This window comes from Medicago sativa, chromosome 2 (genome assembly GCF_051527215.1).
Source record: "Medicago sativa cultivar Bolivia chromosome 2, Bolivia_mono, whole genome shotgun sequence".
Classification (NCBI taxonomy): domain Eukaryota; kingdom Viridiplantae; phylum Streptophyta; class Magnoliopsida; order Fabales; family Fabaceae; genus Medicago; species Medicago sativa.
This window is the reverse complement of record NC_140750.1, coordinates 83,516,952-83,533,859: the sequence shown is the minus strand read 5'-3', so window position 1 is coordinate 83,533,859 and position 16,908 is coordinate 83,516,952. Positions and strand designations below refer to the sequence as shown.

At 35.1% G+C, this 16,908-nt stretch overlaps 1 protein-coding gene and 1 long non-coding RNA gene across 3 annotated transcripts; both read right to left on the bottom strand.

Moving 5' to 3' along the window:
- Positions 1-1,170: 1,170 nt before the first annotated feature.
- Positions 1,171-5,081, bottom strand: LOC146951633 (uncharacterized). Of its 2 annotated transcripts, XR_015025523.1 has the most exons (4): positions 4,722-5,081; positions 2,343-2,453; positions 1,899-2,174; positions 1,171-1,352 (listed from the first exon to the last, which is right to left on the bottom strand). It is a non-coding gene; the product is annotated as an uncharacterized LOC146951633 (long non-coding RNA). The 2 variants fall into 2 exon arrangements; XR_015025522.1 differs by having other exon boundaries at positions 2,343-5,081.
- Positions 5,082-11,971: 6,890 nt separating this feature from the next.
- On the bottom strand, positions 11,972-16,561 carry LOC146951632 (uncharacterized). The gene is made up of 2 exons (XM_085747642.1): positions 15,988-16,561; positions 11,972-15,955 (listed from the first exon to the last, which is right to left on the bottom strand). Exon 2 carries the CDS (start codon positions 15,740-15,742, stop codon positions 13,400-13,402), a length of 2,343 nt encoding a protein of 780 aa, XP_085603768.1. The 5' UTR covers positions 15,743-15,955; positions 15,988-16,561; the 3' UTR covers positions 11,972-13,399.
- Between the last annotated feature and the right edge of the window lie 347 nt (positions 16,562-16,908).

Below are 16,908 nucleotides of genomic sequence, written 5' to 3'. Positions count from 1 at the left end.
CTAAATAAACGACTTTAAATTAAATAATTATCCAACAAATAAATTAAAGGTTCATCTTAGAACCCGAGCCTAAAAAAAATTAGTTACCCGTGCTAACTAAAAACAAATTACAAAAGAAATCAAACATACCCTAGAAAAACTTAGAGTGAGGAGAGAGATACTCCTCCCTGAAAGTTCCAAGTGCTTGTCTTCCTCTTGAACCACTTCGTTCTGAATGAAAAATTGTGAATGAGGAAGACGGTTTTTATAGGGAAAGTTTCCACTGATTTTGGGCTAAAAACGCGGGCTTTCTTCACGAAAAAGTTATAAAACAACGCCTTGGGCCGCAAGGCACAGGCGCCAGGTGCCTAATACCATGCGCTAGGTGCATGTGAGAGGCATGTCAGGCGCCAGGCACCCCAATCCATGCGCTAGGTGCCCCAGTTGTAAGTTTTTGGGCGCTTGGCGCCTCCTTCTGTGCATTGGGAGCATGTGTGTGTCGTCCGGTGTTGAAAACGCCTATTTCTTCGCCTTTTTAGGTATTTTCTTCTATGTAAGATGTCTTGGAACTTGGGAACAAAATTCCTCCCTTTGTAAAGTCTTCCAATGCTTTCTTGAATCTTCCTTGTTCATCTTCTCAAGGTCTTCACAAATCTCACTACAACATTTTTGAACTTAGGCCATACTTCAAAAAGGGTAGCCAAAGCCAGAAAATCCGTGGCCAAAGCCTTACACCACGGTTTGGCCACTATTTTTCAAGTGTGGTCTATGCGCCCGTGGCCTATTCCCTATGGCCACGGCTTTTTTCCTTAGCCCACGAAATTGTAGTAACCGTGGCTTAAGGTACATCAATAGGGCACGGTTTTATGGCTTAGTTTAAACCACGGATTTTGGCATTTGATTTAGGCTAGGTGTCCCCTGAACATTAGGCCACGCTTTTATGACCGTGGCTACTGTTTTTTAACTGTTGCCTAAGCTTCAGAGTCAGAATATTGGATTTAATACCTTTTCTAGTTCTAGGTATTGCATTTTTAGTTACAATACTCATTCGTAAACTAAACTTTGAGCGTTGCTCATACTTTTAGGCCGCAACATTGTCTATTTATTTTTGTGCCTTTATTCCATATTTTCTAATATTTCTTAAAATAACACAAACATAATTAAAAAATTCATTAAAAAAAGGAACATAAATTAACATGATAGTGTCTTAAAATATATATTTAACTAAGGAAATACAAAGTCGTCTTTGACAAAATCCGGTAGCATCCACAAAAAATAAAATACGACCAAGTCTTGCATTTCCAAAACATAAAACAAGTATTACGTGCAATCCACTAGCTTCATTCCTCTTGAAGATAATCTTCGGGTCCAAACTGTAACAATCAAAAAAATTACGTTAATAAAAACAAAACAAAAAATAAAGACATAATAAATGCACAATGTTTTAAAATCTTTTAATTTTTTTACTAATTTATTTTATATCTTTTAATTGGTATTTTATTTGCATTTTAGTTGACATTTACAATTTGATATAGAGTATAGTGCAAAATATCATAGATATAGTCGTGTCAAAGACCATAATAAAGACATTAGTTCATTTTAATGTCAGAACAACATAAATTGCACCAGAGCCAGAAGAAAACAACTGAAACAAACAAACGCTTCACTAACTAACATCATTCCTCCAATACTCATCTACTGGTATTCAAGACAACTCATATACTATCATGCACAAAATTATTCAATTCACTTAGTTAATTAACCTTCTACATAGAATGTCATTAACGGTTAAAGCATGTCCAAGATTCAACATTCTCAATCCCAAAACACTAATATTCTATAAGTAATGTCTTTTATCATTCTTTTACTAAACAATTATCTAATCTTAAAATCAAGAAACTTAAACTAATATATCATACCTTTTAAGGAACATGGATTGATGGAGACGAATGGTGTGCTACACTATTTGCAATGCCCAAAGCATGTCCCATCATGTTATCCACATCATCTTCACTTAAATTTGGATTTTGTTGCACTAATACACATTTTAGAAGTGACTCATATGCTTCCATCCTCTTCTTTGTCAATGACTCATATGCTTCCATCCTCTCCTTCATGCTAGTCATTTCACCTTCATAGTGTTCGATAAACATTTCTGCTTGGGTGACTTACCCTCCGTCATCCTTCTTTGCACGCTTTATTGGTAAGAGATAAAAAAAAAAGTAACAAATATTGATTAAGAAAAATTGTTGTTTTAAATACAACAATAACAAAATAAATCTCAATTCGTTACCAATTGGAAATCAAACATCATAAGCAATTTTCAGAAAACTAGAGAATTAGATTGAGAGAATGTTACTGACCGAAGATGGTTTCGAAATTGAAGAAGACGTTTTGAATATGAATTGCGATAGTTGATGCAACTTGAAATCAAACATGGCCATGCGAAGAAAAAATTTCTACAAGACAATTTCCTGGGTCACAAAACAAACAAATACGCCTTATCTAAAGTGGCAGGTACCAAACATATACTGATACACTCATATCCGAGCACAAGTCGTACCCGAATGGAGAAAAATTAACAATAAATATGCACTAGCAGTAATGAACATATGACATCAGGACAACATAAAGGTGAACGTAAAAAAAAAAAAAAGAATCAAAAGCTAGAGTATAGTGGATTAATGGTGTTGTGTTTAAAATTGACTACCCATCATCACTTTTTAAACTAAATATAAAAAGGAGATTTTATTTGAGAATTTATGTTTGGATCAAAACAGGATAAGTTCAAGTGCACTTTCTAGTGCAAACATTTAATTTAAATCCACTTATCCAATTTATGTAACTGTTTTTTTTTTTGCTAGTTTGAATTGAGATTTTCATAATTAAGTGATATCGGTTTCCAATGACCCTTTCAAATAGAGGCTACTACAAAGAGCAAAACAATGCAATAACTCGTGAACACCTAGTACATATAACTTTCAAACAAAAGCAACTGTGATTAACATGTTGAGACTAGGAATATTATGAATACACTACAACAAATCATGGTATCTAAGAGATAGTTGAGGCAACTTGAGAGCATTGAAGTTAACAACTAATGTATTACATGATACCCCTAAGTTGTTGTTAAGATGTGTTGCAAACTGAGACTGACTTTTGATACTAGTACCAAAAATCCTATATATAATATAATAAATGTCACAAGATGCATACCCACAATGTGCCTTATACATATGTTGGTTTCTAAAAAAATCACGTTGGCATGAAAATGCAGAATTTTGTATAACTTTGTATAGTATTTTCAAAAAATGATGATAAAACAGCCTTCATAAAAATTAAAATAAAATACTTGGCTCAACCTTCATATCTTAAATCACGTATTTAGTACACTAGTGGTACCAAACAGTCCCCATATTTGTCCAACAATTCTCATAGAAGTATAAATATGGTAAAAGGAATTAAGATACAATTGAAGTATAAAGTGGCCAGTACAAACTAGTGCATCAAAACACTAAAGGAGTATATGGCTAAAATTTAGTATAGACTAAGAGAATCAAATATACATAGAACAAAGGAGTATACGGCTAAAAGTAAGACGTGACAATTACAATCTATGAAGCACGAACACTCCTCGGATTAGGTGTGTCCCGGTGTTGGACATGTGTCGTGTCTGACATGGACATATATAACTACACTCAATTATGTGATTTTCTTAAATTATTAGTAGTGTCGGCGTGTCGGTGTTCGTGTTGTGTCCGGTGTCCGTATCCGTGCTGCATAGATTACAACAAAGAAAAACATAAAAAACAGATTATTTTGTTGACAAACACAACAAACAAAGTTGATCACCCGTAGTAATCTATGAAGCATAGACACGGACACCGGACACGATTCTAATATGGACATGTTGGAAAGAAAGAAAGAAAAAAATGAGTTAATTGAAACTAATCATATCTATGAACCAAAACTACAAGCATACAAAAGCAAACACAGTTCTAAGAGTTTTTCTATAAGTATGACAACGTGAATCGTGTTATCCTAGTATTTCTATCTAAAATCCCTAAATTAATTTCTAATAAGTTAATTTCTATGGCTGAAAAAGCAACTATGTACATTTTTTTTTATACTTTCTAATCATTCATGTAAATATCTTAAAAGTTGTATCAGTAGTAATTTTCATCTAACTCTACTTTGTTCTTTCTTAATTTTTATCGAAGCTATCACAAAGAAATTTGTTACTTTTATCACGTTAGCAGAATGAATAATACCTTAGTCCCTCACAATCACACTCTAGAAAGTAACATCAAACCGTCTAAAAAATACAATGAACAAATTCAATGCTAAAATAAAAAAATAGAATCATCAACAACAACAATGCTAATATGGGTACAAAACATATAATCAAAATGATAAAATATGGTTTAGAAAATATGAAAAACCCAATTATCAATAAATCCAACATCAACATGAACTCAATCTGGATACAACTTTTGAAGACAATCCACAACTCATAAACATGAACTTTGTTGAATTAAAGATAAATAGAGTAAAAATTGAACAATAAACCAAATGAGTTTTGTGACTTAGTTACTGAATTGAAAGGGGACAACTGAATAGATTCACTACAAAACCTAATTGCAATAAAAGATTAATCATCAGTTTCACGTTTTTGGGGATTTTGAAAATTTAGGGTTTGTCAAATTTGAGATAAATCCAAATTTGAGAGAAGTACAACTTACCTGGAAAGAGAATGACTCAAATAGAGTGAAGAGAGAAGGTCTCGAGGATGGAGGATGGTGGATGCGAGTGAAGAGAGAAGAGGAAGAGAGATTGGCGGTAGTGAAGAGAGCTTCGCAAGAGAAGAAGAAGAGAATCCTTTTTGTACTCAGATCTGTTTGACCAATTTTTTTTTCTTCTTTTCTTATAAAGTCATTTTTTTTCCTTTATTGATTGATATATATATTTTTTAATTTGAAACTTTTTTGGGGGAACTTTTTGTTCACATAGCGCCAGAAATGAAAGTAAGGAGGGTTTTATAATTTAATAGGGCACGGTTCTTTTCGTGGCCACAAATATCCACAACTTTGAACCGTGGTTAAATTGTGGCCTATAATGTAATGGGCACGGTTGTTTTATTGGAAGTCATTAAGTGTATTATATATGTAATTTTAAAGCCACACTTTCAATATCCGTGGCTTATTCTTGTTATAAGACACCCTTTTTTTGCCGTGGGCAAGTTAAGTGTGGCCTAAACTCAAAAATGTTGTAGTGTCTTCAGATATCTTGTTTTGCCGATATGCATGATTTCTTCGTAAATTTACAACAAAACATCCTAAAATTGCTATATTTAGGAAAGAATAGAACTACAGGCTCAAATCTAGAAAACATTATAAATGTCCCGAAATCATAGGCAATTGTTCTAATACTCATATGTTATGCTGGTAAAACCTACCGAAATTGACTAAAAAACATGCTAAGATTAACGTAAGATGACATGTCATCAATAATTCCATTGAATAGTCATTTGAAATTTCTTTGCTAAAACTGAAATTGTCCGTTCATTCTCTTTGTCATTGAACGTCTTTGTCCGTTTCTACATGGTTTCATAAGAAGACAAAATTGTATTATCAGATCCTGGATAGAGACAGCTACATAAGACTGTTGAAGCAAAAATCTTTTTGATGAATGTTTTAATGATAACAAACCTCGTGGAATAAATGATAAGTTTTATGAATGGTGATCTACTGATGTTTGCACTTGAGTTTTTGTTAAAAGAACAGGAATCACATAAGTGGATAAGCTAGAAGCCACCCACGTTGATAAGTGCATCATATCTACTCAACAATGAAAGAATGAGTATATCATCAGTTGAAACAACAAGATCATATCTCCATGAAGATTCATAGCTCAAGAATCATGATGAAAGAACTTGAATCATGATGGAAGAACTTACATCATAAGCTACACAAGAATGTGCTTGAAGTTATGTGACAAAACTAACATTGAGTTTTGTGCTATATGATTTGAAGATCCTCCATGGGTAAACAAGATAAAAGGAAATATGCATACAAGTTAGGAAGATTCTCAGAACCTCCTCAAAGTATCACACTTCCAAAGCTTCTGAAGATAAGAAGTTCAGAGTTCAGAATGTTCATATGAACAGAGTTCAGAATGTTCATATGAATGGAGTTCATAATAATCATGAACATTAACCCTGAATATATCCATAAATATTAAAGGATTACTTCATGGACAAACAAGAATATTTCAAGTCATCGGTTACAAGCAATGATGCAAAGAAATATTCTTTTGGACTTCAAAGAAAGAATCATCTTGTTTGTCAAAACAAATTATCTCTCTTTTATATGCTTCAAGTAGTTTTTGAATGGAATAAAGGAATAACCTTCATAAGGTTCAAAGTGTTGAAGAACATTAGTATGTTTATGAACATCAAAAAGTTCAGCACAAAGTACAACCGTCATAAAGGAATGAACCCAGAAGAAACATTCTGAAGTTCATATGTATGAACCCATAAGAAGTTCATAAGGTTGGTCAGAAGGTTGCTCAGAAGGTTCATTAGAGCAAACCCATAAATCAATGTCCACACCAAGAACATGCAAGAACAGATGTGACGTGAACATATCTTATGCATACAATGACTTTGACTTTGGATCAAGAAATCATTAAAGGCATATATGATGATTAAAGGATTAATGGACTTTGATAGTTCTTGGTATTTGTGTGTTCTCGAATGATTGACCAAGACACAAACAAAGTTTAAATCATACCAAGAAACAAGAAATCAAAGGACATAAAGACTTAAGAACTCAGTTAGAGTTTAGAAAGTTAAAAGAGTTCAGAAGGTTGGACAGAGTTCAGAAAGTTATTCATGATGAACATCAAGAACCAAGCCCAGAAATTCATGAACCAAATTAAGAACATGCAAGGTTCACGTGACTTAAATAAAAGCCCAGTAAAGTACATTGACTAAGATCAATCAAGGAATAAAGGCATTTATTTGATTAAAGTAAAAAAGGGCATCTTCAATGTTCATTCAAGACTATGAACATTTGAAGTACAAAACATTAGGAATATTCCATTAAGAATATCATCCTAGATGTTTTTCATACTGCACTTCATAGATGTTTCACTATTAGGATTTGATTACATCAAATAAGAGTCTTACAAATCATCATAAGTGAAACAAAAGGAACATTCTGAAGTCCCCTGAGTTCAGAAAGTTCGATCCTGCTCCATGCTTTTTCTGACATGAACAGTACAGTGGTTGAAAAGTAAAAAGCAAATCCAAAAGCAAGATCAAGTCTGATTCAACAGGATTTCGACACATAAGGGAGTTGGTACTATACAAAGCAAACCAAATCCCCTAAAGCATGGGCTTGAAGTGACAGTTCCACTTTATCAATTCTGCACTAGTTCCAAGACAGATTTCAAAGAAGATCTGACCCAGGAACATTCTGAAGTACGTCCAAGAACAATCTTCATAGTACAACCCAGAAATTCATGTGATATTCATATGATGAAACCCAGAAACACATCTGGCCTTCATCCACATGAACCCAGGAACAATATCATGATGAACACAACAACATTCTGAAGTATTCTCAAGAACACAACAACATTCTGAAGTATATCAGTTTTGCCCAGAATTCAAGTGTAAGTTGGTGGGTCCCAGGACACGTGGCACAAGACCAGTGGACACTCTCCAACAGCTACAAAGGTTCAAGAAACTCTATAAATAGAGATCAAGACCTCATCATAACACGCACCATTGCAAAACAACAAGAAAAACAACATGAACATTGTTGTGAAGCTTTAGCAAAAAATTGATCATCACAAAGATTCCAAGAAGTCTTTTTAAGTGTAAATCAATTCTCTTTCTCTTATCTTTTCAAAGATAAGTTCTTCTTCTTCTTCTGTTTGTTTCACAAACATTCAAACTCCAAACATCTTGTAAAGTCTCATCTAGATTTAGGGGTACTAAAGTGTTAGTTTGAGTTGAAGGTGTAAAAGTCTAAGTGGGTAACTTAGCAAGAAGAAAAGAAAGTCTCATCTAGCTTTAGGGGTACTAAAGTGTTAGTTTGAGCAAAAGGTGCAAAAATCTAAGTGGGTAACTTAGCAAGAAGAAAAGAAAGTCTCATCTAGCTTTAGGGGTACTAAAGTGTTAGTTTGAGCAAAAGGTGCAAAAGTCTAAGTGGGTAACTTAGCAAGAAAGTGCAAGCCTGCTGAGGCTAAGAGAATACAGTTGATGTAATTGTTCAGGTGAACAAGATTGTAAAGTGCAGGATTTGAGAGGTTATCTCAAACATCATAGTGGAAACTCTCACAAGATTGTGAGGAGTGGACTAACCCACATTGGGGGAACCACTATAAATTTCTGTGTGTTCTTTCTCTTCCCTATACTCTTTATTTACAGTATACACATCACACACAAACACATTTATTTATTTATTTAAACTGTTTTTGTACTAACACTTCAGAACGTTCTGAAGTCAGTCTCCAAACTTAACCATTCCAAGTTCACAACTTGAGAATCAATTTTAAGTTACAGGTTTAATTTTAAAAGGGTCACAATTCAAACCCCCCCTTCCTTGTGACTATTATATCCACTTCAAAGACAACAAATCTGACGTGGAGTCTGGGTTCCTCAAGATTTTCTAAGTCTGACGGGGTCTTCCAAGTTTGATGAGATCCTTCAGAGTCTGATGTGATCCTTTAGAATCTGAGTAGCATGCTTTCTTCTGATCCAAGACGTTGACTCCTTATTAACATTTCTTCAGATCTTCTACCAAAGTGTTTTAAGCTTCTCTTGTGATTCTGATGCTCTAATACATGTTCAATTCATCAATAGATTATATTTTATGGTCTCGCACACTTGAACAAATATTAGCATATCCAAGTTTCCTTCAATATTTTGTTATCATCAAAGAGAATTTTTCATTCTTTTAAGGGCTGGTTCTTCTCTTTGCATGTGCTCTAATCTCTAATTGTTGTCGTTGGGACTTCATATTTAAGGATGAAAAAGATTTCAACCATGGAGGAGGAGATATGCCTTTGAGGTTCTGACACAAGCCTAAGAGGATGAGGAAAGAGGTGCACCAATGTGAAGGAGTAGGGACGTCGTGAGATAATGAATTTGGGTTGGAGTAAGGAGAGAGAAATGATTTATTTATTTATTTTTGAAAGGAGAAAGAAGTGGTTTCACAACCAAGAAAATTGGCATCTGTATGTAAAAAGTGAATTTTCTCATCATGGGAAATTCTTTAATTTTCTCATCATAAATAATAACACTCCTCTAAAAAAAAGCTCTTAAATAACACTTTTTTTTGGAAAATTGCATTTTTTTGTCCCTTAACTTAATTTCAGATAATAATTTAATCTTTTATTTTTTATTTTATTTCAGTTTTTCCCTTTTAGGTTACTTGCATATAGATTTTCAAGCTTAAAATTCATGTTTTTATTTTTTTTTTATGGCCTCTTAATCTTTAAATATATGGTCTTTCATCTATGTTTGCGTATGAATATTAGATTTGAAGTTTTAAAATCAAAATGTAAATGGACCAAAAGGACCCAGAATTGAAATGAAAATAAAAATAAAAATAAAGGATCAAATTGTTAGATAGGGGTGAGAATATATCAGATAGAGTCGGACTCTGCTTAAATAGATCGGACTTAATTTAAAATACTAAAGCTTAAGTCTGGCATATTAGTCTATCAAAGACTTTATTTTAAGTTTGGCCTGACCTTTTAAAAAGTCTGACATGACCTATTAGCATGTCTAAAAGCTTAGTTTATGCTAGGATTTTAAATATAATATTTGACATATTTATAAAAATGCTAATAAGCATATAGTTCTTGAAAGGCTAATAGGTCAATAAAGTTTGGTAGACCATGTGCATTATTTATTTTTTCACTTTATAAGGATATAATTTTTTTTCTGGTCTTAGATGAAGTGGTAATCCACTGAAATTAAATTCACACACAACTGTGAGGTTCTGGGTTCGAATCCAAGTCACAACGTCCGGCCTTGTAATTGCCAGTTAAGCTAGGACTTCTAGACATAAGGATATATTTTCTGTTTAAACAAATATTGATATTGAAAATTTGAAGGAACCAGAAATTTATTAATATAATGGAGAATTTTTAATTGCACGTATATGAACCAGCTTGATAAGTATAATAAGCTTTTCTACACGCCTTAGTTTGGATATTTAAGTATATGATTAAGATTAAAACAAATGTTAAGTGAGTCATGTGCATACCAATTCCACTCCCACATATTCCACCCCGAGTAATGTTTCATAGACACCCTTTATTATCATACCTCAAATACACACCCCTATGTGGTAAGGATATTTAAGTAATTTAATCTCATCACCACTCTCTCTTTCATCTTCTATCTTCTCTCTTTACACATAGAGCCACTAACCACACCTCCACCTTTCACCACCAGCACCATTGTCACCATTGTCGCACCTCTACTCCACCATATGTCATCTTCTTTTCCATCTACGACATAACCTTTTTTTCTCTGCAATACAACCATAACAGTTCAGATTTGCAACACAACCTCCTCTTCTTCTTTTCTTCCTCACCACCACCGTCCAGATTTGGTACTCACGGCGAATATGTCGCGATTCACGAAGGTAACGACGACATCAGGATGACGATCTCGTCTCTGTCGCTCCTTCACCGACCTGGATAACCTCGCCACCTATTTTGTCCAAGATCTCCCTCTGTGATGGAGATGGTGATGACGGCAGCGAGATCCACTCTCGAGTCTGACGCTTCCTCTTTCAACGACCTTGAGGCTGGATCCTCCCTGACGTTGGTTTGATGACAACGAGTGAGTGGCAGGGTGGGGCTACCACAACGATGAAAGAGAGACTGTGAAATATGACGGCAAAAGATGCGACGAGGAATAGCTAAACAATAGAGATGGGAAGAGAGACGACATGTGAGAGGCAAGAAAGAAGTTGTTGTTTTTTTGAGCTGGCAGTCTTTTTGAATATTTTATATATATTTTTGACATGTGGAGGGGTGTATAAAGGAGGTATCCCACATAAGGTGGTACACGCATCACCATTCAAAGAAAAACAATGGGGGAAACTTTTCCAATTGTTGCATAATGGAGTTGTATTCCGGTGACAGATAGCTTGGTCACATACAAAGATTTGACCATCAATGTCCCATGAATAAAAATTGTTGGATAAGATTAACCGTACACGTCTTAGACCATGTACAATGGTAAAACACTTTCAACAACCTTCAACACTCACCTTTTCAATTCCCAACACTCCACATCATTTTCTCTCTCTTAATTCAACACTCATTCAATTTTTACCTCTCCAATGGTTTTCATTCAACACCCTACCCCACCACTTTTTATTTCTTATTCTTATTCTTATTTAATTTTTGTTTTTTTAATTACATAATTCGATTATAATTAAATTTAAATAATACAATTAACAATTTATTTTTTAGTTTTTTTTTTGAAAAACAAAATTTTGGATGTTGAATTGATTATTATTGGGATCAATTTCACTAAGTAAAAACTAAAACTTCAAAAGAAAAGCTAATAATAAGATTAAGAGAGTGAAAAATTTGGTTTTTTTCTGTGTCCAGATGAAATGATCCAAGTCTCTATCTGTAGAGAAAAAAAAATCACGAATTTTAGTAAAAAAAATAAAAAAAATAAAATAATTATTTGCAATGAAATAATTGATCCCAAAACATTAAGAAAATGAAAAATCTATGCAACCAATCATGTTGCAACACGTGGCCCTCCATTATCCAAAAAAGTTTCTCTTTCTGCTAACTCTATCGCCGCACGCGCCCCTGTCTGCGCGTGTATTGCACGCGCTAGTTTGAGCCAACCAGAAACCGACGCGTGGCATGCGGGACAGACATTCTGATACGACCCAATTCGAGTAGGGATCACACTCCAGAAATTAAGAGAGAAAACTAGTGATAAAAGAAAAGAAATTCATTATATTTTTCATTGATTATTGTAAGAGAGGAAATACAAGATATTATATAGGCAAAGTTATTCTAGATCCTTCCTAACAAACTAGTGAGTCACCAATCTTCTAGAACTAATGAGTCACTACTAAATGGCAACATAGTAATTCCACTTGTTAGGTGTAGTAAGATCCTTTTGGGCCTCACTAATTCATTGGACTCAATCTTCAATCTCAAGTCATTGTAGCCACTATCCTTGCTCGTATCAATACCGACCCCATCAAGACCAACCTTGTCCTCAAGGTTGTAAAAGTTGCATGAGCGAATAAATTTACCCGGATCCCATTGCTTGAATTGAGAGGATCTATTTTCTGTCAACACATCCAAATAATCACTGGGGTCCCATTGCTCAAAGAAGGCACAAGGAATTGCAAACCTATCACAAATGAATGTCTTCCCCACCTTAGTCAACATGTTTGAGCTTCTGCCAGTAACATCAAGTGCACCAACTAGGCCATAGTCATGGTATTGAGTGAGGAAAACTTGAGAATTCAAAGTATCAACATCAAGTGGCACTATAATCTGAACATGGGAAAATTCAAGTGTATCAATCCGAGAACATTTTTGTCTTGAAGCACATAAATGAATTGTACCCATGATGAAGGAAGCATTTTCATGCGCCTAGTTCTTTCCATCATTCTAACTTCAACAACCTTGATCTCCTCTATAGTTTCCTCATAATAAAACATCCATTCTAACAAGCTTTGGACCCAAAAAACATAAATGGTGTCACTCTCTACCCCATGAAGACCAAGCTTGTCCTCAAGGTTGTAAAATGGCAGCCAATACTTCCAGTTCTCATATGCTTTGACAACAATACTCCACTCCTGCCAAAGAACTAATAAAACAACATTTTGACCTTGCAAACAACAATTGAATAGATCAAGGCAAGGAGTTGTGGCCATCAAATTTGATTTTGGATAGGATAGAGGGAAATAGACATATCTAGCACAATTGATTGGAAGTACAGATGACAAGTAATGCAATTTGAAGAGATTGCTGCCACAATTAATCCAAGCAAATGAAGTTCTCTTGACAATTGTTAGACAAAGCATAAGCAACCAACAAGAAATTGCAATGGATAATGCAGCTCCCACATGTCCAAGTTTCTGAGGCAAGATGAAGCAATGCACTTTTTGAACAGGGGAATATGTCAAAACACTATCAGGAGCCACAAAAGTAACAAGATGGTCATATATCTGAGAACTTCCTTTAAGCCCATCAACCATAGCACGAGAAAAATTAAAGGAAATAGGCATGTTAGTATCCTTTCCCATGACAACAAGAGGCATCACCAACATATCATACTCTCTAAAATATGGATGCCTTAAAAATTTGGTAACAGTAAAGGTTATTGTCAACCACACATTGCCAATTCTCAATGCCTGATGCCCTTCAACCCTTTTTTTAAACTCTGTTCAGCATGATGAAACTCTTTGCTGCCACCAACTACATTTTTAAGGCAAGAAAGACCAAAGATCAGCACTAATGGAAATTGGTGGCTATAATCCTTTATCAAATCATTTGAACCAGCAAGATTGTAATTCATGAAGGAACTGAGCTTGAGATTTGCAATGAGACTTCTGTCAAAACCCACAACAAAAGAATTCCACACATGTAGCTTCTCAGAAAAAGTCAACAATTCATCCAATACTTCACAAATATTATTATTTTCAAACATCAAAGTTTGAAAAGGATCAAGTGAGTAATTAAAGAAGATGATATCTTTCAAGTTAGGTTCCATAATATAGTTTCCAACTATACGAGTAAACAAGACAAAAACACAACTTTGAAGTGATAAGGCTGCCGAGAGGAGCCTTTTGCTGAAAAACTCAATAAAACTTTTAGACATTCTCCCATAAGTAATCAAAGCAAAATAAGTTCTCTTGAGAATACCAATTCGGACTGCTATCACCCAACAAGAAAAATCAATGGAAAATGTGGCTTCAATATGAATCATCCCCCTTTGAAATCTCAGAACCCAACAATCAAAAACATATAAAAATGTGGTGGTAATTAGGTTAAAAATCAAAGAAAACATACTTTGACTAACGAAGTGGTGAATCACAGTGTGAATTAGATAGATGCAGCACTCATAATCCTCATGAATAATGGTCACAATCTTCACACTAGCACTCTCAAACTCAAGCTTGCATTTAAAAGTTGAAAAAGCCTCATGAAAATTGACACAACAAACTGTAGTTTTTCTTTCTAAACCTTTGTAAACCTTCCAACCAATAAAATAATAATTCCTCTTTGCAAACAATTTTCCACATACATATCCCAACCAATACCTCAAACTTTTCATAATTTTCAGAACATGGAATCCATAACCAATAGAATTCCCATAAAGGGATTTCACACAATAAAAATTGCAATGTAACTGCAGAAGAAAATAATAACCTTTACCAAAAGATTTATGGCAAAACCTGAACTGAACCCAATCAGCACTCAATTCGTTGAGTTCAATGCGACGGCTGTAATGCGGCGGTTTTGCTGGCGGACGATGTGGCAGATTGAACATGTGCCAGAGCTCATTCTTCTCAATATAAGCACTCGAGTTCCACAGTTTGAGTTGTATCGCCGGAATGTCGCTTCTGTCTGGCGGTTTCGGTGGGGGAATCGCTTCCAAGGCTAGTTTGACGGGGTAGTCAAGATTCCCATGCTTGGTCATCGACGAAAACCCCTTCATCTCTGTTGAAGATGTTTGAATGGTGGAGATGGAAAGATACAGCGTGCTTTGGGGATTCGAATATCCTCCTTCCTCAATTAACGACTGTGCTTTGGTAGTCAGTTGAAGATTCAACGTTGGAGGGTCAAAATAGGGAAGAGAAAAGGAGATATGTATTGGGAATTTTGTGTAGTCTGTGGCTAAACTTTGATCTGGTGGTTTTGGTGGAAGAGACGACGCCGGAGGTAAAACAGAGAATGGCGATGTTGGTGAATGAGTTAGGAGCAGTTCCAGTGCTTGCGGTGGTGATATTTGTGACCTAACAAAATCATACAGCGGTTCGGTACCTGGAGCTGGCTGTGGTTGTAAGGAACATGAATAATGGTTGGTGGCGTCGTCGGGAGGAACAACGAAGGAATTCGAATCAACGTTAAAATCTGAATCCCTGTCGGAATCTGTAGCAACACAAGGGTCCGGCGGTTTCGGCGGCGGCGAAGGTGGACTGAGAGATCGATTGCAGAATTTGTTGTTTTCCATCACGATGTTGACACTTCTTTGCTGCATTTGACCAATGGAGGTTGTGATTTCCAGTTGTACAAGAGGCACTTCTAATTTTAGTGGAAAATCCAGATCATGTTCTCCGGCATCGGTAGTGACGGAATCAACCAAATCGGAAGTGACGGGAGGATTCTCATCAAGCTTGGAGCATGGTGAGGAGTTTAGATTGTTCGCACCTGCGATGTCAGTTACGAGCTTCACTGCCGACTGTGATAATTCACAAGCTTCCTCTGTTTCCTCCTCTAACACCGGTAAGAGATGACGCCATTCAGGCTTGAAACGCCACAAAAGAGCAGTGGTAAAAATGTCCCAATTGGATTGTGAGTGACGGTGTGACCGCCATAGCCACCATTTGAGAGCTTCACCACGCATGGCCAGTGCAGCCACCATCATCTTTGCCATCTCGGATTTTCCGGTTTCCCTGAAATAACTTTCAGTAGAGAGGATCCACCAGTAGGCATCTTCATCTCCGTCGAATAGAGAGAGCTCCATCTCAGCGGGAATGAGATCGAGAATGAAAGCACCAAATGATACGACCCAATTCGAGTAGGGATCACACTCCAGAAATTAAGAGAGAAAACTAGAGATAAAAGAAAAGAAATTCATTATATTTTTCATTGATTATTGTAAGAGAGGAAATACAAGATATTATATAGGCAAAGTTATTCTAGATCCTTCCTAACAAACTAGTGAGTCACCAATCTTCTAGAACTAATGAGTCACTACTAAATGGCAACATAGTAATTCCACTTGTTAGGTGTAGTAAGATCCTTTTGGGCCTCACTAATTCATTGGACTCAATCTTCAATCTCAAGTCATTGTAGCCACTATCCTTGCTCGTATCACATTCAACATGTTGAATGTATTCATCTACTCTCTCCTCCATGTCATTTTCAATAGGCTTGCTTCCAATGGTCCAACAAGTCTCAATATGCATTCAATAGGGCTATTGGAGATGGTGTTAATAGTACAACTTGTGGCATGTGCTCTTTCTAAAATAGAATCAATTTAAAAAAAAAAAAATCATAATTGTCCTTCATCCATTTCAATTTCATCTCTCCCTCGAACATACCCTATTACGAATTAGCTCCACCATCATCCTATTCCTCCATTAATATTGAAACCTCTTACATAAGCAATAATAACATTGAATGAGATAACTAAGATGCCACTCTTCATTCCTTTACTATTTCATTTAATTTGCCTCGTTTAAAAAACACCAACAGATGAACACCGATTATTGATCTCATCTTCACCTCTCCACAATCTTCCTCCTACTTAGTTTCAAAGTGTTCATGAAAGCGAACCCTCCGCTAACACCGTTCTATTCTACCTCTCGGTTTCAAAACAACGCTGCTTTGATAATAGTTTTATTTTAATTAAATAACTAAAGTTTGTTTATCAATGTAAATAAAAGTTCGATATGTTTTTCATCATTAGAAAAATATGTGCTATTAAATGTAGTCAGGAAAAGAAAGTTATTTCCTTTTAGTGTTTATTTATATTTTATAGAAACTATTTTGAAATCGAAATTTATCCATTTTTATAAAAAAAATTAAAATAGAAATTATTCTTACCAACTGCAATATTATGGATGACTAAAATTTATAGAAATTAAACTTTAAAACTCATAATGTTGTGGGGTTAAAATTATATTT

What these genes read in the sequence shown, in the direction of transcription:
- LOC146951632 (XM_085747642.1), bottom strand. Translation starts at nt 15,742, where the DNA reads ATGGAGCTCTCTCTATTCGACGGAGATGAAGATGCCTACTGGTGGATC.